Raw genomic sequence first — 21,929 nt, forward strand, 5'->3', positions numbered from 1 at the left:
TCAATGTGCACAGCCCTCAACATAGATTTACATGAAAATGTGTAGAGAACTCTGGTTACAAAGAAAATATTGCTTGACTGGGTTAATCCTTACACCTTGTAATGTGCTTCATTGTCCATGTTTGCAGAAATTCCCTTTGCTGCAGTATGTTATTATTAAACAACTACTTTTACCCTTTGCTGCAGTATGTTACTATTAAACAACTACCTTTACCCTTTGCTGCAGTATGTTACTATTAAACAATTACCTTTACCCTTTGCTGCAGTTTGTTACTATTAAACAATTACCTTTACCCTTTGCTGCAGTATGTTACTATTAAACAATTACCTTTACCCTTTGCTGCAGTATGTTACTATTAAACAATTACCTTTACCCTTTGCTGCAGTATGTTACTATTAAACAATTACCTTTACCCTTTGCTGCAGTATGTTACTATTAAACAATTACCTTTACCCTTTGCTGCAGTATGTTACTATTAAACAATTACCTTTACCCTTTGCTGCAGTATGTTACTATTAAACAATTACCTTTACCCTTTGCTGCAGTTTGTTACTATTAAACAATTACCTTTACCCTTTGCTGCAGTTTGTTACTATTAAACAATTACCTTTACCCTTTGCTGCAGTTTGTTATTATTAAAGGGACATACCCTAGTTTTTAAACACTAAGGCATATTTTTTACTATTAGAACCGTTTTTGATAACTAAATCATACTTTACTTATATTTTATTGTTTAGATTATCCATTTCCGTTCATTCGAAGTGTTTTTGGTCATCCTGGTGTTTTTAATATCACAAAATGCATTTTTCATATTTTTTAAAACGCACGTGCGTCTGAGAAGTAACAGTTATGGAGTCGAGTTTTAGTCTCTTTTTAGAGGGTATTTCATGATTTTAAAGTCACAGACTTATGTTTCACTCAGTTGTATCTTTATCCAAATGTGTTACAGGTTTGTAGATTAATTAAACTTAGTGTTAATTTTCACGGGTTGAAACTTTAAACAAATTACCTTCACCATTTGCTACAGTATGTTATTATTAAACACATTACTGTTACCCCTTAACTCGGTATGTTATTATTAAACACATTACTGTTACCCCTTAACTCAGTATGTTATTATTAAACAAATTACTGTTACCCCTTAACTCGGTATGTTATTATTGAACAAATTACTGTTACCCCATAACTCAGTATGTTATTATTAAACAAATTACTTTACTCCTTAACTCAGTATGTTATTATTAAACAAATTACTGTTACCCCATAACTCGGTATGTTATTATTAAACACATTACTGTTACCCCTTAACTCAGTATGTTATTATTAACCAAATTACTGTTACCCTTAGTACATGTATGTAGTATGTTTTTAAACAAAATTAGTTTTTATAATAATATACCTGTATGTACTGCAGCTAAAGGGTGACAGTAATTTAATTACCTTTAGCTGCAGTATGTTATTATTAAGTTACATGTACTTTACTCAGTTTAATAAGAACAAAGCTTTCTTAATTAAAATTGCATATTCAGTATGGTATGTTTCTGACTGTTCTAAATGTTTATTATAGCTCAAACTGGATTTTATGTCAAGCCTTTTTTGAATACATGCCAGATTATTAGAAGGAAAAATCCAAACTACCACAAACATTAATTAAGATAACCAAAACTACTTTGAACTTACAGACAGTGATATTTCTATGGGGGAAACATTTAATTAATATGAGGCAGATACAGTGATATTCCATTTCTGGATTATAATTGAAAAGTGTTCATTTGTGCTCTATACCAATGTGATGATCGATTATAAAAAGTTCATAATGATTGTCGCTAAAATAGTCAAAATGTTAACTGTAAATTCGTTTACAGTTTGGATGATGGACTTGATGTCAATTTTAGATGATAGACTTGATGTACATTTTAGATGATAGACTTGATGTAAATGTGCTGGGGTGTTGGTTTATGTTTTTATTACATACCTATTCAATCTTACTATATTGATAAAGGCCTTTTGAAACTGTGTAATAAATTTATTCTGTATCGCACATACCGTATGTGCAATCTGGACCGGAACTTTTAAATGGGGAATTTCCATTTTCTTTTTACAGCATTTAGTGCCTTTTATTTACTTACGTCATATATGATTTACAAATGATGTCATATTGTATTTGAAACATTACACAAGGCTGCCGCAGAGTATGATTCTTAACGTTAAATGAATCCATGAAAGGAGTTTTGATCATAAATTTAATAAAGTGTTGTTATGATGTTAAATTAAAAACCATTTTTGTAAAACATAAAAGAAGGTATGTAATAAATACAGAACTTCACAGACGTTGTTTTCGCTTCCTATTTATTGCACTTGTTTATTTTGCGAAAGAACATACTACTCGACCGCTACGTGATCTCGTGGTATATATTCTTGCGCAAAATAAACTCGTGCAATAAATAGGAAGCGAAAATAATGTATGTGAAGTTCTGTATATGTATGTACATAAAGTAAACAGATAATGAATAGGTATTAAAGGTAAAATTAATGATTTTATAGAGTCTATATCCTGATGAATATTTCAATGGATGCATGGTGCTAATAATTCATATAATTCTAACCAATTGTGTAATTGAAAGTTGATAGTTTGGTTTAAACAAATTATACATGTAACTGATGATCAATGATGAAATTCCAGTTGATTTTCAACACTAAAGGCTGATGTGCAATGGGTTGTAAGACTTATGGCTCTGGATGGACTCACCCCCCCCCCCCCCCACCCCCCCCCCCCCCCCCCCCCCCCATTCTAACCAGTTTTCCACAACTGGTACATCAAAGGCCATAGTATGTGCTGTCCTGTCGATGGGAATGAGCATGTTAAAAACCAAATACTAATGGCTGTTATTTAAAAATATGCCGTTCCTACATGTGGATTTCTTTCATATAAATTGTGTACTTGCCTGGCTGTATTTCTGTCTGTCTATTAATTGGTAGTAATATATTTCTTCTTTTTTTTTTTCTTCTTTTTTTTTTATGTTTGTTTTGTTTTTATTTTTTTGTGTGTGTTTTTTGGTCATATATAATTATCTACACATTTGTATAGATCTGTGACTGGCCATTCTTGGTCTTCTCAAAATTCATAAACCAGTATGTGTACTGCATGATACGCCACATATTTCATGACATCTTACTGTATGTAGTGTTTCCAATATAATATTTATATTTGACGGAAATGTTAATATACACAAGTAAAGAAGATTATGTTTCTAAAGAAGTACAGTATGTAGTACATATCTATAAATAAATAGTAAAATGTTGTTTTTCACCTCAATATTTGGTTCATATAAACACAGGTACATGTATGTTGAACATAATTTGTTCTGGTTTTATTAAAAAGAACCCATATTTGTAATACAGAATATACTTATATTACTTAATAAGTATATTAAAAAGAAAGTTGATTGTGTTTCCCATTTGCTGTGATGTACATGTGTATAATTTACTAGCTTGTGATACACAGCCACAGAAGGCATGTAAAACATTACCTTTTTTAAAGTCAGGTGTTTGAATAAAGGTTTGACTGTATTGTATAGCACGGTGTGCTCAGTATGTTGTTTGCTGTGTTTTTCAGTTTTCAAAGGACAGTACAGTGGTGTTTATCAAGATCCACATCACGTGGGATGTGCTCATTCGGTACGCGGAGATCATGAACATGAAGATGCCGCTCCATGTAAGATGATTACACAGGAAACTACTACAGTGAAACCCCTCTAAACAGGGCACCCTCGGGACCAAGTAAAAAGTCCAGTTTCAAGGGGTATCCAGTTTAGAGAGTGTTCTGTACTTTCATTGTAAAAAGGACTGTTAAAAATATCCAGTTTTGAGGGAATTCCAATTTATAGTGGGTCTGGTTTATTTCACCTGAACAGTCATTCTGTTAATTTCAGATGTGCAACTTTAAATTGACACAAACTGCCAGTCGGTAAACAATTACACATTCTGAAATTAAAAGTTGCAAACTTCAGAAGACCAGCCATTTTTGTCGTCTCAAATTTCAATGCTAGTTTGAAGGAACGAATTAGGTTACACAGATATAATTTATGTAACCAAACAATCGGTTACCTCCAGGTAAAAAAATAATATGTGTGAGAGACTAATGGTACCTAACATTTTTAAATATTGTCCCGTGTAGTCCATGAAATAATACAAGCAATACTTTGATTTTCTCACCAGTATTTCAGTTACAGATTTTTCATTCAATATAGTCTATTTTCAGGAACATTATTAAAAAAATGTATGGGATGTTATTAAAATGTAATTTTAAACATGTCACGAAGGGGCTTGTAGTAGATATTTGTCTAGGCAACTCGGTGGCTTTCACCATGATCCAGCCAGTGCTCCACAACTGGTGTAACAACAGGGTTCGAACTTAAGAATTTGTCTCCCACGGCAATTTTTAAAAGACTTGACGTAGGTGAAACAGCCCACTGACGGCATTTCTGAGCCTGCCTATGGCAAGATTTTGTTAAAGTAACATTTGCAGCAAATACACATGACTGAAAGATTATTTTGTTGTATGTAGACATTCCATTCCAATATTTATTTACATGCTCATATACCACGAAGGTTTCAAGCATGTCTGTCCTGGGCATAATCTCTGGCCTTTGCCAGTGACTAAGTCCAGGATAGAAAAGGGTGGGGGATAAGTTTGAGGTGGGCAGATTTTGGAATACGAATTTAGTTGTGTCCAGCGACTGCGCGGACCGACTAGTAGACACCGAAAATGGGCCGTGTTCTGACTGGCTGAATTTCGATTCCTTCGGGTCTAACTAGAAAAAGCTAAAGTCTACGGAGAATAACTGCACCTAACATCATGTCCGGACTAAGAATTTAAACCCAAAAATAAGTTTGACTGCTCGGCCAAAAAGGTTTTAAGGTGATTTGAGCAATTGAACGGGCGCCAAAGTAAATTGCGTTGGACTATTTATAAAAAAATAAACATGGAGATTTTGAAGCTCGATCGAAAACGTTTAAAGTCCAACTAAGCCCAAAAAGGAGGATTCCTGTCCTAGTTAAGGTTGGTTTCTCGGGGATCCTGGAGTTGCTCGGAGAGACGGCAGCTGGTCTTTTCGCTGGCGTAGAGCCTGTACAACCGTGGAGTAACCGGGGCCGCAGACTGCACTGAGCATCTTGTGAAGAGACCTGTTGTCTATCTTCCAAAACAAGACGCACTGTCTGTAGATCTGCTCCCTCCGATGGGTCACGATCACTCCCGGCGTACTTCCAAAGGTCTTGTGGTGGATTTCGTAGCTGCTGCCGTCCTCCATTGGCTTCCAGTCAATGTTGGCGTATCCTCCCCGCAGTTTGGTTGGTTGAGTGGTGTCCCCTTGCATGTATGGGTGGAGCTGATGTCGAAGTCCACCCAGGGCCAGGCTCCATTCGTCCTCGTCCTCGTCCTCTTCCTTGTCCTCTTGTAGGGGGACGGCTTCCGGCGGTGGCTTGGTCTTGGCTGGTTGGGTGGCCGGTGATGTCGCCTTCCTTTTCATCGCTGGAACAACAAGTCCATGTGGCGACTCGACGGGAGCGGTCGTTATTGACCGCTGCACCGGAGTCATCGTCTTTGGGGTGGAGGTCGAAGTCGGTGGTGGCACACTCGTTCTTTGGAACATCTTGATGTCCTGGGTGGTGTACGGCCGTTCCGGGGTTTCAGGGTCCGCTTGCGGTTGCTTCCTCTCCGGAGGACTCGGTGGGGGCGGGGTCACAGAAGGGAGCGCCACTGGCGGTTGAGCCGCCAGCTTTGTCCCCCCCTGGGCCGTCCCTAGCACTGGTTTCTTCCTTCTTCTTCCTCTTCCGGTCCCCCCTTTCCTCTTCTGTGGAGGCGGGTCCCCGTACACCAAAGTCACGGTCGCCCGTGACCCGGTGTACGTGACTCGAAACTCCAACATGGAGCCGAAGCTGGCAATCAGTCCCCCCAGGTGGGGGGGTAGCTCGAGAGCGCACGTAGACACGTCCACCTTCATTGAAAGACAGCTGGAGAGAAAAAAGGTATGTAGACCTATCAAAGGAGCAACTGTTAAATATTGGCAGATAATGTACACCAGGTGTATACATTTTTCTATTGTTGAGGAACTTTACCTATGACACAAAAGTGCCGTCAGTGATGCTCTCTACCTATGGCAATTAATATCTCAACGACGTCGGTGCCGTCATTAAGTTCGAGTCCTGCGGCATTAAGTTCGAGTCCTGCGGCACAAAATTTTTATCCGGCGGCACAAAAGTGCGATCAGTGACACCCTCAACCGACAGCAGTTTATATGTCACCGATGGCAATTGCCGTCATTGCCGCCATTAAGTTCGAGCCCTGAACAAAGGCTGTGGTATGTTTGAGCTGATAATAACATTGGGTGACGTCACGTAAACAGCAAAATAACGCAAGAAATGCATTAAAACAAGGAAACCTGCTGTCATAATGAAATTATACTATCATTTTCCGTTTACACTTTTAGTATAAACCATTTTGGAGTACAATCTTTTCAATGGTTATGATTATTTTATTGTAAGATAAAAAATTAAAAATGTAGGTTTTTCATGTTTTCCCAAAATGCTTGTTTTTCATCTGCTGATTGGGAGAAAAATAATCCTCCATTATGTATCCATGTGGGACAGGGCTATTCCACCCTCGGGTACATAATATGATGTCAGGGACTCTGCAAGCCCTCGGGTGGAATAGCCCTGTTCCACATGGACACATATACATTGTATGAAGGATTCTTTTAGTATTGAGAACATTTTTGAAATTGAAATTATATTAAGATAACGTTAGGATGGCCTGTTATGCAAATAACTACATATACTTGAGCAAGTTTTCACTGTACATGTGTTAACTGTATTATTATTATTTTTAAATATTTTTTTTTATCAGGAAAATGATTTGGTGGATTCTGTGACAACTTGTTGGTCCAAATGTCCAACACCGTTTGACTACGACAGTGACATTTTACCTGATATGCCCGACTACTTCACAGCGGCTTTCTCATGCGACAGAGTTGACCAGTGGGTATTTCCTAGTTTAAAAATATCTGTAAAAATACACCACTATAGCCTAGCTTGTATTTAGGTTTTGCGTTTTCATATTCATAATAATTGTAGTAATTAACGTGTTTCACATATTCCTTTTCACCATGGTCCATAATAAACAGTGCTGTAAATATTTTTTATCTCGCCTTCATGTAAAATTCTTTAATCTCATTGGTTGTTTGCCGTTGGACAAATCCCTTATACCCCTATGGGCGGAGCCACATTCTCTAAATACCCCGTCTGTAATTTGTAACAGTTTTCAGCCACCCCAGTTAATGCTAAAGCAATAATGTTTTTACTACATACATTTCTGATAAAAAAAAGTTTTTAGTTTTTTTTATTAATATCTGTTTCAGACAATTTCTTATTATAAACATTTGAAGTTAAAAACTCGTTTATCGATGGAACTATTTTTCGTCACTGGCAAGTGGTTTCATTCGCAGCCGCGTGGTACGGCTCCATTAATAAATTGATAACAGTTATAGTCTGGCATTATTTTGATTATTTGGCTATATGGTTTAACATGTCGGCAAGTCGCCTTCAGCTTGGGGTAAAAGAACACACAGAGGGTACATAAAAAGCCATATACCCCTCGTGATGCTTCTACAACTTATAATGTCACATAATGTATCATAAACATTCATTAGCAGCTGTCGCATCCCTCCACAGAATTAAAGTTAGTTTGGTTTGGTGAACATTTTCTATGTCTATTAAACCAAAACTCTTTCTACATTTGTATGCTTTTTAAATGATAATAACTACATTTAGATATCGCTGCCAAATAGACAACAATCACCATTTCTTATTTTAATGAGTTTGTTTAGTACATGTATGTGTTCACTCACATGTGTTAGCTATATAGTAGAAAGAATCAAATCCACAATGTGAATTTGTATTTTTATTAATTGAGGTATACTATATAGTCACACTATACACTGTCCTGTAAGGGCTGTAGGATTTGTAGGATGGTGTGAGTGGAGTCGGTGGGTTATTCACCCCTCAAACATTTTTAAAATGATAATAAAAAGGTGACTTAAAAACAACCTGAAGTGAGAGTAGATAAACCCCCCCACAAAAAACCCCCAACTTTATAGCGTATTTCCTCCAATCATATTAATAGCCTTTAACTGACAGTATCAATAACAACTGTATTTGTATGCTCCCATCATGTTTAAAATACTCCTTAAAAGCTTGTTAATATAAATGGTATATTAAAACTGTTTACACTTGAAAAGAATTGCTTATCTAGATGTCTTCTCTAATGCTATATAGTAGGCCATTTCATAGAAGTGTCTCCTTTTTTAACTTTTTAGAAATTTCCCTTTATTGCAAATAATTTTAAACAAAAGCAGCGATTCAAGCTTGCACAATTGAGTAATTATCTTTGTTTCTACAAATTAGTTCAGGCATTTGCTCTTAAAGGTTTGGGGGGGTGGGGGATGGCGCGGGATTTAGCTCGGTCGGTTGAGTGCTCACTTGAGGTGCTTGCGTCGCAGGATCGTACCAGCTCGGTGGATCCAGTCAACTGATTTTTTTTCCCACTCATTCCAACCAGTGCACCACAACTGGTCAAAGGCCATGATATGTGCTTTCCTGTCTGTGGGAAAGTGCATTTAAAAGATGCCTTGCTACATTAGGAAAAATGTAGCAGGTTTCCTCTGAGGACAAGTCAGAATTACTAAATATTTGACATCCAGTAGCCGATGATTAATTAATCAATGTGCTCTAGTGGTTTCATTAAACAAAACAAACTTTAACTTAAAGGTTGTGTTTTAGATGGGGGCTCTTACAGTACATGTATCTCAATTATCATATGTTCATTCTTATGATGCTTAATAGTGAATGATAAATACTGATATATATATATAACATGTTGTAATGTTCTTTGCTTTCCATTCTTTTACCTGATTTAAGTTGTATATCTGAACTTATTCATGTCATTCTTTGAATCAATGTGTTTAAATTTTATTATTTATCATCTACATTTATTGCTCTTATATTTTTTTCCATATTAATCTGTGCGCTGTACTCTTCAACAGAGGATTGTAAGATTTTTTGAATGGAAGAAAATTTGTTTTATTTGCAATCAGTTTATTTAAATTGATAATTTATTATAAATAGAGCACCAGTTTGAATGTTTAATTAATTTATTAACGGACATTTGCTGTGTAATCTGAATATCACAGAATATCTTTTTCTGTCTTTTTTTTTTTTTACTGTTGCAAATAAAACAAATTTTTAAACAATATCCTTTATTAATTGTGAATGAAATTGTGCACTGTTTGAAGTTTAGGTATAAGTGTGCATTTGCATGTCTATATGGTGCATGTTTTAAAATTATCTTCCATGCCAGGAATATGTTTTCAGTTCACATCATTGCCAATTATGCTAGCTAGTCATATATATTGTAAAATAGATATTTTTCTACGTAATTGAAATAAAGAATTAATGATTACATTTAACCATGAAAGTTAGACTGACGTAAGTAATTACTAGCTTTGTATAAAAATACACAACTAGTATACTGGGATCCGGATCATTTTAGATTTTTAACATGTTTACATCCTATATTGATTCAAACTGACTGCTTTTTGAGAAATGACCAGAGGATGCCTACACCACATTGATCAGTCAAAATGAGTAACACAAACTAACTGACACTGTCACTATAGTGGTAATGTTTGATGATAGGAGTACATGTAATTACAGTGACTTTGTTACCAAATAATAATACAGGCATCACTACGACACCTACATGAGTTTAATAACCGATGATACATTGTATAACCACATGTGGCATGTGAACCAGCTGGCAGCATTTTTTTAGTCTTCAGCATGGGGACATTTAGTATGTACTATCCTGTGTGTCTGTATGTATGTGTGTGTGTGTGTGTGTGTGTGTGTGTGTGTGTGTGTGTGTCTGTGTGTGTGTGTTTGTGTGTGTCTGTATGTGTTTGTGTGTGTGTGTGTGTGTGTGTGTCTGTCTGTGTGTGTGTATTTGTGTCTGTGTGTATGTATGTATGTATGTATGTATATGTGTGTGTGTCTGTGTGTGTGTGTATGGCAGTGTATGTGTGTGTGTATGTATTTGTGTATGTGTCTATGTGTATGTGTGTGTATGTGTGTGCGTGTGTACGTGCGTGCGTTCATGTATGTGTTCCTTGTTGCTAATCTAGAGTAGAGCGTGTTGAAAGCATTTGTTTTCTTCTCCAATAATGTAGACCAACACTCCAGTCCCATCTTTTTATAGCAAACATGGAGAGGCATTTTCATGATGCGATTAGTCGCACTGACTTATCGCATGCGATGGAATCGTACTGTGAGAACACCTAAATCAGAACGACTTTAGTCTTATTTGAACCAATTTTTATAAGGTCAACAATTCACATGCAACAAGTCAGTGTGACTAATCGCATAATGAGAATGCAACTTAATGTGTATTGAAAATAAAAAAAAATCAAGTTAAAATAAAAACAAACCCATTTATTCTTGTGTCAATGAACAAATTAAGATGAAAACCAATAAATGTATATGTTATGTTAAACCTATAAAATATGTGAAAACTTTATATAAATTTGAATAGTAAAAAAACCCTGTTACAATAATAAATTTATATAATATACTAAAAGGCAAAAGTTATTGTGACACAAAGATAATTGATGATAAGTTTTTACTGCCATGTATGAAACATTAATAACATGGAAAGAGAAATGTCCAAAGGTATGGAAAGGAGCAATAGTCCATGAAAAGGGCGCAACTACCATATGCAAATGAGCCACATCACTAGAGGGGGTCCAGAGTGAAGTTCACACAGTCAGTAGAGTGTGTCCACCTTGAGCATTGATACAGGCCTGGCACCGTCATCTCATTGAGGCCACTAAACACTGGAGAAAGGGATGGTACGGGCTGTGAGGGTTGCTGGCTGGAACCTGTTTCGCAGATGCGTGGTTCAGATCCATGTGTGTTGGCAAGGGGTTGTCACGGCTGGTTGGCCGCAATGGAGAAGGTTGTTTTGTTGATATCGTTGCCATAAGTGCCATATGGTGTTTCTGTGGATGTTGAATTGATGTGCAACGTCACGCTGCGAGGTCCCAGATTCAAGCATCCCTATAACTTGCCATCGTTTATTTTCATTGAGGCGTGGCATGACAAAATTGCATCAGGCAGTTCACTAATGGTGTTTTCTCCCAAATATTCCATGTTTCTTGCACAAAGCATGCAATTGCTGCAACAACTGCTTGGTTGCATTTCCTTGAGTTGTTTCATGCACATTTTCTCTGGTTTACATCCATAAATCCATTCACAAATTTATTACTCCAAACAATCCATGTCACAATAACTTGTGCCTTTGAGTATATCTGTAACTGCATTATACATAGTTCATGCACTACAAATTTCTGATAACACGGTACACTATATAACAGTTGCAACTTGTCAGTGCATGTAAACTTAGAACCACTTACATGTACTTCGTAAAACAAAAGTTGTGTTCGAAAAATATTTTGCATGGTCATTATATAATAAGAGTTTTGTCACCTAGATGTGCTAATAAAAATTTAGATTCTAGCTGGTCTCAAAGTGCATGCATTTTGTTTGGCAGTGGAGTACTAGTGTGTACTAGTGAGTACTAGTGTGTACTAGTGTGTACTAGTATGAACCACGGCTAGCTCTGGCACTTGCCAATTTTGCCACTTGCCAATTTTGAAAGCAGTTGGCGAATTTTATTTTAGTTTGGCGAAATAATTACATGTAATAATTGACATTTTTTAGAAAATAACTGACAATTTCTGCTATTTTTGAAGTTTAATAGACAATTTGGCGAATTGTTTTACTCACCCAAAGCTAGCCCTGTGAACTAAATGATTTGTAAGCATGGTGTTTACTGTAGATACATGTACAATGTATGTAATATTCATGAGTTAAAGGTTTCAAGTACAAATGTAAGTTATAAGATATTCAGATAGACACATTTAAAACTTAAGTTTGTAGCTGCTGTAACATGTTTTGGCCAGTATAGCCTTTTAAATATTGCTTATAGAATAGTAGTAGTTGTATATCTAGTGTAGTTCAGTCATCCTGATTTTAGTAGCTCAGTGTTGAATTCCTATAATAATATGATGCTTTATATTTCAAACTTCTTTCATGATTCCTGTACAGTGTGTTATTGAATCAATTATGGCATCTTCACAATGTTCAGGTTGTGGTGTGTACTGTACTAACTGTACAGAAGATAGTAGTGAGTTTCTTCTGAAATCTTATAAACCACGAGTTAAAATTGTCATGTATTTGATATTTGACAGCTTGTAATTAAATAAGGTGATGTTAAGCATACCTTTTCTTAATCAGGAAGGGGATGACTGTTTTAATCTAACGTGTTAAACATCTGGTACACCAAACCTAAAAATTACTTAATGGTATTGTATAAATCAAATATATGAAGTTGTGTATTAAAAAAATAAATGTGTATAATGTTTTCTTTTTGATAGGTTCATCATCCAAGATAAAGACACTTTTTTTACACCTGCCCAGAGAAGTTTGATTGTGTATCAGATTCTGTCCAGATGTATCTTTGAGGATTTAGGGGACAAGAAGAAAAATAAATTTGGTAAGAATTTAAAATTTGTATATATACTAATATATACTAATATACTAATAGTATATTTTGAAAATAAAATAACTGATTGTTCTGTTATTAGACTTATAAGTGTGTAGTACAGATTATTTATTTATTTATTTATTTATTTATTTACTCAATCCATTCTTATATTTAATCATAAATGATATTGCGTTATAAAATAACAGATACTATAATTTGTAACTGACAAAAATAGTGCTGTTTTGCAAAACCTACAGTACTAAGTCAGCTACGTTTAGCTTACATGAACTACTTTTTTATTAGTCTTTTCAGTGATTGTAAATAAATAGCAGTTTATACTGTTTATTTTTATGAGCAAATAAAATCTTTATAAATGAAGTTCATGCAATGCTTCATGTTTCCAAAATAATTGTTCTAACTGATGAATTCATGCAATACTCAGATTAGTTGTAATCACTTAGAAGCAGTAATAATTAGGATATAAAAGTAAAACATATCTTTCTTTACTTTTCTTTTCTTTTAAATTTACTTATAATTCCTTTGAAATGTTATTTGAAATATTTGTTATCTGAAGGAAAATGCTGGTGCTGGGTTATGTTTTATACATGTATGTAATTAGGGGAGGTCCTCTTGAGGTTGAAGACTAATTTGCATATATGCTTTTTGTTGGTGCCATACTGGTTAAGTCAGCAGCTGTTAGGCTGGTAGTCGTAGGTGTTTGTGTTTTAATATGTGCCATACTGGTTAAGTCAGCAGCTGTTAGGCTGGTAGTCGTAGGTGTTTGTATTTTAATGTGTGCCATACTGGTTAAGTCAGCAGCTGTTAGGCTGGTAGTCGTAGGTGTTTGTATTTTAATATGTGCCATACTGGTTAAGTCAGCAGCTGTTAGGCTGGTAGTCGTAGGTGTTTGTATTTTAATATGTGCCATACTGGTTAAGTCAGCAGCTGTTAGGCTGGTAGTCGTAGGTGTTTGTGTTTTAATATGTGCCATACTGGTTAAGTCAGCAGCTGTTAGGCTGGTAGTCGTAGGTGTTTGTGTTTTAATGTGTGCCATACTGGTTAAGTCAGCAGCTGTTAGGCTGGTAGTCGTAGGTGTTTGTATTTTAATGTGTGCCATACTGGTTAAGTCAGCAGCTGTTAGGCTGGTAGTCGTAGGTGTTTGTGTTTTAATATGTGCCATACTGGTTAAGTCAGCAGCTGTTAGGCTGGTAGTCGTAGGTGTTTGTGTTTTAATATGTGCCATACTGGTTAAGTCAGCAGCTGTTAGGCTGGTAGTCGTAGGTGTTTGTGTTTTAATATGTGCCATACTGGTTAAGTCAGCAGCTGTTAGGCTGGTAGTCGTAGGTGTTTGTGTTTTAATATGTGCCATACTGGTTAAGTCAGCAGCTGTTAGGCTGGTAGTCGTAGGTGTTTGTATTTTAATGTGTGCCATACTGGTTAAGTCATGTGCCGTAGGTACCATGGTTAAGTCAGCAGCTGTTAGGCTGGTAGTCGTAGGTGTTTGTGTTTTAATATGTGCCATACTGGTTGTCAGCAGCTGTTAGGCTGGTAGTCGTAGGTGTTTGTATTTTAATATGTGCCATACTGGTTAAGTCAGCAGCTGTTAGGCTGGTAGTCGTAGGTGTTTGTGTTTTAATATGTGCCATACTGGTTAAGTCAGCAGCTGTTAGGCTGGTAGTCGTAGGTGTTTGTGTTTTAATATGTGCCATACTGGTTAAGTCAGCAGCTGTTAGGCTGGTAGTCGTAGGTGTTTGTGTTTTAATATGTGCCATACTGGTTAAGTCAGCAGCTGTTAGGCTGGTAGTCGTAGGTGTTTGTGTTTTAATATGTACTGCACATGGATATAGTTGCACACACAAATATAAAAATGAATTGTTTTACAGGAGGTTGTTTTGAGTTTTGCAGATGTACTTTAATTACTACCGCTACACTATTTTTAGGTATCAAGAAACTTCTGTCTTCAAACACATACCAGTCTGCTTATCCGATCCATGAGGTAAATACAAATAGAAACAAATTATTCTTTTGTGGATTATATCTCAGTTACATATGCATGTAGTAATAATATACAATAATATGTCATTGTTATGCACCATTGAGTAGTATTAATTTTATTCATCATTCCTACTGTACTCATTTTAAATAATATTCTAGTTAGTGGAATAAGATAAAGGGATTTTAAAAACATTTTTTAAAAACAAACTAAAAACAGTATTTTATGTTTAATATATTGTAATGTAGGGAACATTTTCAGGTTTATTTTGCTCTGGTGTAACTGTACAATTCTTAGTCTTTAGAATTTGATATATATTTTAATTTGTGTATGCACAGGAAATCGTTTCAAGCATACAAAACCTTTAGTAACACATGCAATTTGATGGAAGCAGGCAATTATTTTAATGTACAGTGAAACAAAACCAGACTGGAATTCCCTCAAAACCAAATGGTTTATTAAATATCTGTACAGAACATTTCTAAACTCTTAAACCAGATGCCACTTAAACCAGACTTTTACTGTATATTGAAGATCGTAACAATATTTTGTTGTTTCCAGTATTTATTTGTTTATAAAACATTACTCCATTTTATTGATGGCCTTTTAATAACACAAAAGCCCAGAATAAAAAACCCCATGAATTTGTTACAATGATCAAATTGTGTATTAACTTTACTTCTTTTTTCTTTTATTCCTGTCATTGGGATATTTGTTGTCCTAATCAGTGAACAATGAGTGGTATATCAAAGGCTGTAGTACATACGTGTACTATCTTGTCTGGGATGGTGCATATAAAAGATACCATACAACTAATGGAAAAATGTAGCTGGTATAAAAATTTCCAAATGTTTGACATCCTATAGCAAATCCATGTGCTCTAGTGGTGTCATTAAACAAAACAAACTTTTATCTTTCACTTTTTTCCTTTAAGGGATATTATAAAAGTGAACATTCTTTACTGACCAGAGGAAAAGAAAATGATCGCCATGTATGTATACTCATAATTTTTCTTTTTTAATGTACATTTGTAGTTATCCCAGTTAGCCATTGGGTTAATTCCTGTTATAATCATTGATTTACAACTATTATATCATAGACCATGGTACCATATTTATTCTAGTTATCTAATGCTACATTTGAGTGTGCTTGTAATTATTGGTTCAATAATTTTCAACTTGAAAATGTCGTCCGAAATGCTCCTGAACTTGTAAACCCAGAAGAAAAAAAGCTAAAAAACGACCTTTACCTTTTGAATTGAGAAGGAAAATGGCAACAAAAGGGTTCTCTGAATTCCTTTTTGATGATTAAAAATAAAGCATATACCTTAAATGTTTCGTTGAAGATGATCAACTTTTGAAAAATGGTGGAAGACTATTTTAATACTTTGGGGGGGGGGGGGGAATTACGTAATTCATAATTTACAAAAATTTCAAACATTGAGTCAGTAAAATAGCAAAATATTATAAATGTCAACTAGAAGTACATGTATATCAAAATTATTTTAAAAAGTCTTCTTGTTATTTTTTTAAAGAAATTTGTTTTATTAGTAAAATAGCTAAATTTGTATGAGAGATACATTGCTGTTGGTTCCCAATGACTGGTACATCAAAGGCCATGATATGTACTGAGCTGTTCTATGAAAATGTTCATGTATCCTGCAACCACTGTTTCTAATGACAGATTATGATGATGGATTAAAGCAAAGTCATATACGTATAGTAACAGGATATATGACTTTGACGTCACATGCATAGCTACATTACAAAATCACTCATTTGACCTCTAGGTCATTGTACAGTGTAGCTGGAATAACAGAAATAATAGCTTTTCTCCTGCAGAATAAAGATAATAACTAGTTAATGATATCGGATATCGGCTTTATCCTGTTGAGGTTGAATGAGAAATTCTACTGGGCAGAGCCTCACGGAATTTCCCATTCTTACCTTCACAGGATAAAGCCGACATCATTAACTAATTATTCTCTTTTTAAAAGATCCCTTACAACTTTTCAAGAGGTTTAGGCTGTTTTGTGACAACAGGTGTCTTCTCTCTATTCTTCTTTCTCAATCAGGTGCCACAAGCATAATATACTGGACACCAAATACATGTACTCCTAGTTTAAAAATGTGCTGAGGTGTCGCCAAACAAAGATTTGAAGAGTTCAGGCGCAAAACACGATATAAACCATTTTCTTTCTAGTTTTTAGTTAAAGCCATTATTGTATGTCAGTAAGGGCTAATCATAGGCACGCTGTGTTGCTGCAAAACGTGATTGATCCTTATGAAATTGTATTGGGTAAATTCCAGTTGTTGTGGTTTTTTTGGTCAAAACACGATATACGCCAATTTAAAAAATCACTTTTACTGAAAATTAAAAATGGATATCGCGTTTTGCGCCTAAACTCTTCATTTCTTTCTTTTCCTTTCCTTCAGTGTATCAACTATTATACTCTGCTTTTATGTTCTCTTTGTAAGATCTCATTACTTCTGGCATCTGAGTTAAAATAATGGATTCATGGGAGTCTTTCTTTGACTATACACATACGTACAGACAGAAATATTTATAATGGTATAAATGACAGAATTTTGTCAATGTATATTGTGTTCATTGATTTACAGTTGCTCTACATGACATGGGCACGGCCAGCTGCATGGTACAAATTCCAGCCATTGGATCACATCAGGTATGTTCATTCATTCATTCATTTCAACTTATTTTCATCCTTATATCCAATTAAGGTTCAAGCACGCTGTCCTGGGCACACACCTCAGCTACATGTATGTGTGCTGTCTGTCCAGGACAGTGGGTTAATGGTTAGTGATAGAGAAGTCGGTGAAGTGGTGTTACACCTACCCACTGAGTCATTAAAACTCGCTCTGGGTCAGAGTCTGTACTGGGCTGCGAACCCAGAACCTACCAGCCTCATGTCCAATAGCTTAACCACGACACCACTGAGGCCGGTTCAGATATGTTTTAATTATTACCTTTTCATTGAAAGATGACAAAAGGAACATGGTACTAGTGTTGCCTAATGATACATGTATAACCAACAGGTCATCTACACTACTTCCTGTCAATGGCAGAGTTCTGGTGAGGTCAGAGGTTGTGTCTACTTAGGCATGCTTGAACCACTCTGATGGAAGCATGCTATAGATTAGCCACACTCACAGACTGCCTGTACATACTCTACATGGATAATGATACACCACTAGTACCGGTATTCACTTGTGTGCTGGAGTGTCGTTAAACATGCATTCATTCGAATCTGGGGTCTACACCTTTATTAATTATCAACTGGTCCAACCGTACTTCATCTCCGTCCTTCTGTCTGTCACAGAGTTATGGCCCTTGACCTTACATGTAGGAGGTATGAAAAAAAAATTTCTAAACTGTTTTTGCAGTGGCTGAAGATATTGAGATGAAATTTTGTATATAGCTTTATCATGTACTGTTACAGATAAACTAACTTTCATGATGATTTAGCAATTTTTGACAAGAGTTATGACCCTTGAACTTAAGAGATACAAAAACATTGTTGTGCCCAGTAGGGGACATGCATTGCTTTAGCAGTACTCTCAGAATTCTTGTTGCTTTAATAACTAATTATGAACTGCCAATGTATTAATGATCCATTGGAGTATCAAATATGAAAGTTTTTTTCCTTTTATTTTTCTTCTATATTTGACAGTAAATAAGCTATGTAATAAATCTGTTGAAAAAGTACAAATGAATGATTATGCCAGGCCACTGCTTCAGTGAGCTAATGCTCCTGATTACTGCTATAATTTCAGGAAATATTTTGGTGAAAAGATTGCAATCTACTTCACGTGGCTAGGGTACTACACCGGGCTGCTGATCCCAGCTGCTATTTTTGGACTGGTTGCCTTCTTCTACGGATTGGGATCCCTGTGGGGAGATCCTTCCAGGTACAGCTTGTTTGTTAAGCCACAGCACCTTGTTGAAGTTGTACATTTAAAACAAATGATTTTTTAATGATAACATTTAAAAATAAAATCAGTGTTCACCTCAGCTTCATACACCTTTTTGACAAAATGTATTGCATTCTAATAGCCAATTTACTTTTGTGTTTGGGTGTTGATAAACCATTCATTCATTCATTCATTCATTCATTCATTCATTCATTCATTCATTCATTCATTCCACTATAATTTTAAAATTCTCATTTTGCTAGACTTCGATAGCATTCTCCTAGTTTATAGCTACATGTAATTCTAAAGCAATGTGTCATATCTGGGGTCCTAATTTTGAAATGAAACATTCCTAATTTGAAGGTATGTACTTTTTGTTTTATTCTTGGGAACAAAGATTTTAACCAATTTACATGTTTTGGAAATTAAAAATTCACTAATTTTATGTGAAATTATGCTAAAATTGAAACTCGTTTGGAAATATTGCTTACATATGCTGAGTTTAACCTTGGAATAATCCATGCTTGATAAAGAATAGAATTATGGCTTATGTGTTCAGCGGGTAATTAATACTAAGTGTTTATGTTGTTTCCAGCCTGGATATCTGTAATGCCAGTGGGCAGGGAAATACGACGATGTGTCCGCTGTGTGACAAGCGCTGCTCGTACTGGCAACTCAAGCGAAGTTGTTTGTACTCCAGGATTACCTACCTATTTGATAACGAAGCTACTGTGGCATTTGCAGCTTTCATGGCATTGTGGGGTAAGCCTCCTTCCTCAGTGTAATGCCCTAAGAAGGTAAATTAAATGACTCAGTGTAATGCCCCAAGAAGGTAAATTAAATGACTCAGTGTAATGCCCTAAGAAGGTAAATTAAATGACTCGGTGTAATGCTCTTAGAAGGCAAATTAAATGACTCGGTGTAATGCCCTAAGAAGGTAAATTAAATGACTCGGTGTAATGCTCTAAGAAGGCAAATTAAATAACTCAGTGTAATGCTCTAAGAAGGCAAATTAAATGACTCAGTGTAATGCCCTAAGAAGGTAAATTAAATGACTCCGTGTAATGCTCTAAGAAGGTAAATTAAATGACTCGGTGTAATGCTCTAAGAAGGTAAATTAAATGACTCAGTGTAATGCTCTAAGATGGCAAATTAAATGACTCAGTGTAATTCCCTAAGAAGATAAATTAAATGACTACACTTAGCCCAGTGGTAAAGTGCTCGCTTGATGTGCGGTTGGTTTAGGATCAATCCCCGTCGGTGGTCCCATTGGGCTAATTCTCGTTCCAGCCAGTGCTCTACAACTGATGTAACAAAGGCTGTGGTATATACTATCTTGTCTGTGGGATAGTGCATATAAAAGATCCCTTGCTGCTAATTGAAAAGAGTAGCCCATGAAGTGGCGACAGTGGGTTTTCTCTTTCAATATCTGTGTGGTCCTTAACCATATGACTAAATAAAAATGTGTTGAGTGCGGTGTTAAATAAAACATTTCCTTCCTTCCTAAACATCCAACGAGGGAGCACAACCCCTACATTTGTCCACAGCAATCAGCAACGCCATGGTTGGTTTTTTAATACCTCACTTGTTAATATGTTATTTGTGTCTACATAATAATATGAGGCAAATGTCCATACTTTTACAACACTGACCTAAGTGATGTAAGAAGTACTACAGTTTATTATGTCCGAATTCTCTGACAGGCTTGTAACACCTTTTATTGTCTTGAGCAGGTGAAAAGCTATCTTAGCCCTAAGATGACCAAGTGCATAGCTACCTTATGCACTAAGGTGATCTTAGTGCTAAGATCGCTTCGTGGAACAGGGCCCAGAGGCCTAATTTACAAAGCTCTCTTAGGCTCTGTTAGACAACAAAGCATCCTCATTGCAAATCTTTTAGCATTGCACTGTGAGATCGCAAAGTTGCGACAGTTTAGTGAATTAGGGGGTTATATTTTTGGAGGACCAATAATTTAATGTACCATAAGCATTAATTTGTGGCTTGTTGTCAGTACTAGACATTTGGCACCTCAGATCTCTGGTATGCTTTTTGTCTTTTATTTTGTAAATCTAATAAGATTGCTACCATACTGGTGTTAAATTATTTGCTCTATCTTTTTAGCGACTTTCTTTCATGAAATGTGGAAGCGAAAACAAGCAGAGATTCAGTATGACTGGGATGTTTCCGACTTTGAGGAAGAGGTACTGTAGGAAAGAAACAAATTATTATAATAAGCAGTTGAATAAATTATGCAAATATATTTTAAATGGCATGATTTTATAGTGTGTATATATCTGCTTCCAAAATCTTTCTTTAAGAAAATGTGAAATTTGACAAAATATATATGCAGATTATATACAAGTGTTTAATGTTTATTCTTGGTTATTTAAATAACGGAAGTTTTTCTCCAGTGTATAAATAGAGGATACTCCCCTCGTGTCCTGTGATATCATAATTTATCAGAGTTGATAAAAGTATGAAATTTGAGGCTTGCTGAGGATTTTATAATTTTATCAATTAGTGCTGATAAACTATGATATCACAAGACACGAGGGGAGTATTCTTTTTATCATCCATTATCATTCTTTTCATTTGTGACAGTTGTAAACAATGTCAGTAATGTGGGTTGAATGTCAGCGGTAGACTCGTTAACTAGCAGAACGGCAGTGGCGTGATGTCACTAATGGTAGGTTTAGCGCTGAAACAAACACAGTGACGTAACAAAACATTGTCTTGTGATTAAAATTTGACCTATCAAGATTAGAAGGAGATATTGCAAATTATAGTCCCAGTGATATCTCCTAGAAAAGCCTTTAATGGATGATACATTTTTTTAACTATTTCTTCTTTGAGGTTCTTGGTTTTCTTTCGGTTCAGTGAGCAGCAGACTGGTACTTTAACTTCTTTTACTATCCAACTGTACCTTGCATGTAAACCTTGTTTCTCCGGCCCTGACAGGTGCTTGTTTCTTATGTTCGTTCATGCTATGCACAGGGCGGGATTTAGCTCAGTCGGTTGAGTGCTCGCTTGAGGTGCTTGCGTTGCAGGATCCAAACACCTCAGTGGATCCATTCAGCTGATTGGGTGTTTTCTCATTCCATCCAGTGCACCACAACTGGTCAAAGGCCGTGATATGTGCTTTCCTGTCTGTGGGTAAGTGCATATAAAAGATCCCTTGCTGCATTAGAGAAAATGTAACGGGTTTCCTCTGATGATTCCGAATTACCAAATATTTGACATCCAATAGCCAATGATTAATTAATCAATATGCTCCAGTGGTGTTGTTAAACAAAACAAACTCTTTTCATGTTATGCACCTGCTAAGAATATTCATTAATGTTAATTT

General features: G+C 35.8%; 1 protein-coding gene across 6 annotated transcripts in view; it reads left to right on the top strand.

Annotated features, from left to right (window-relative positions):
* Positions 1–21,929, top strand: part of LOC121370619 (anoctamin-4-like) — a 112,740-nt gene that overhangs the window by 56,581 nt on the left and 34,230 nt on the right. For 4 of the 6 annotated variants that reach the window (XM_041495970.1, XM_041495973.1, XM_041495974.1 and 1 more), the window contains 10 exons: positions 3,617–3,715; positions 6,908–7,038; positions 9,102–9,107; positions 12,549–12,667; positions 14,599–14,654; positions 15,586–15,642; positions 17,273–17,337; positions 18,446–18,580; positions 19,179–19,345; positions 20,705–20,784. In XM_041495970.1, coding sequence (XP_041351904.1) covers positions 3,617–3,715; positions 6,908–7,038; positions 9,102–9,107; positions 12,549–12,667; positions 14,599–14,654; positions 15,586–15,642; positions 17,273–17,337; positions 18,446–18,580; positions 19,179–19,345; positions 20,705–20,784 — 915 coding nt within the window. The remainder of the gene's footprint in view (positions 1–3,616; positions 3,716–6,907; positions 7,039–9,101; positions 9,108–12,548; positions 12,668–14,598; positions 14,655–15,585; positions 15,643–17,272; positions 17,338–18,445; positions 18,581–19,178; positions 19,346–20,704; positions 20,785–21,929) is intronic. The other 2 variants (XM_041495972.1, XM_041495971.1) reach the window with 2 other exon arrangements.

This window comes from Gigantopelta aegis, chromosome 4, assembly GCF_016097555.1.
Source record: "Gigantopelta aegis isolate Gae_Host chromosome 4, Gae_host_genome, whole genome shotgun sequence".
Taxonomy (NCBI): domain Eukaryota; kingdom Metazoa; phylum Mollusca; class Gastropoda; order Neomphalida; family Peltospiridae; genus Gigantopelta; species Gigantopelta aegis.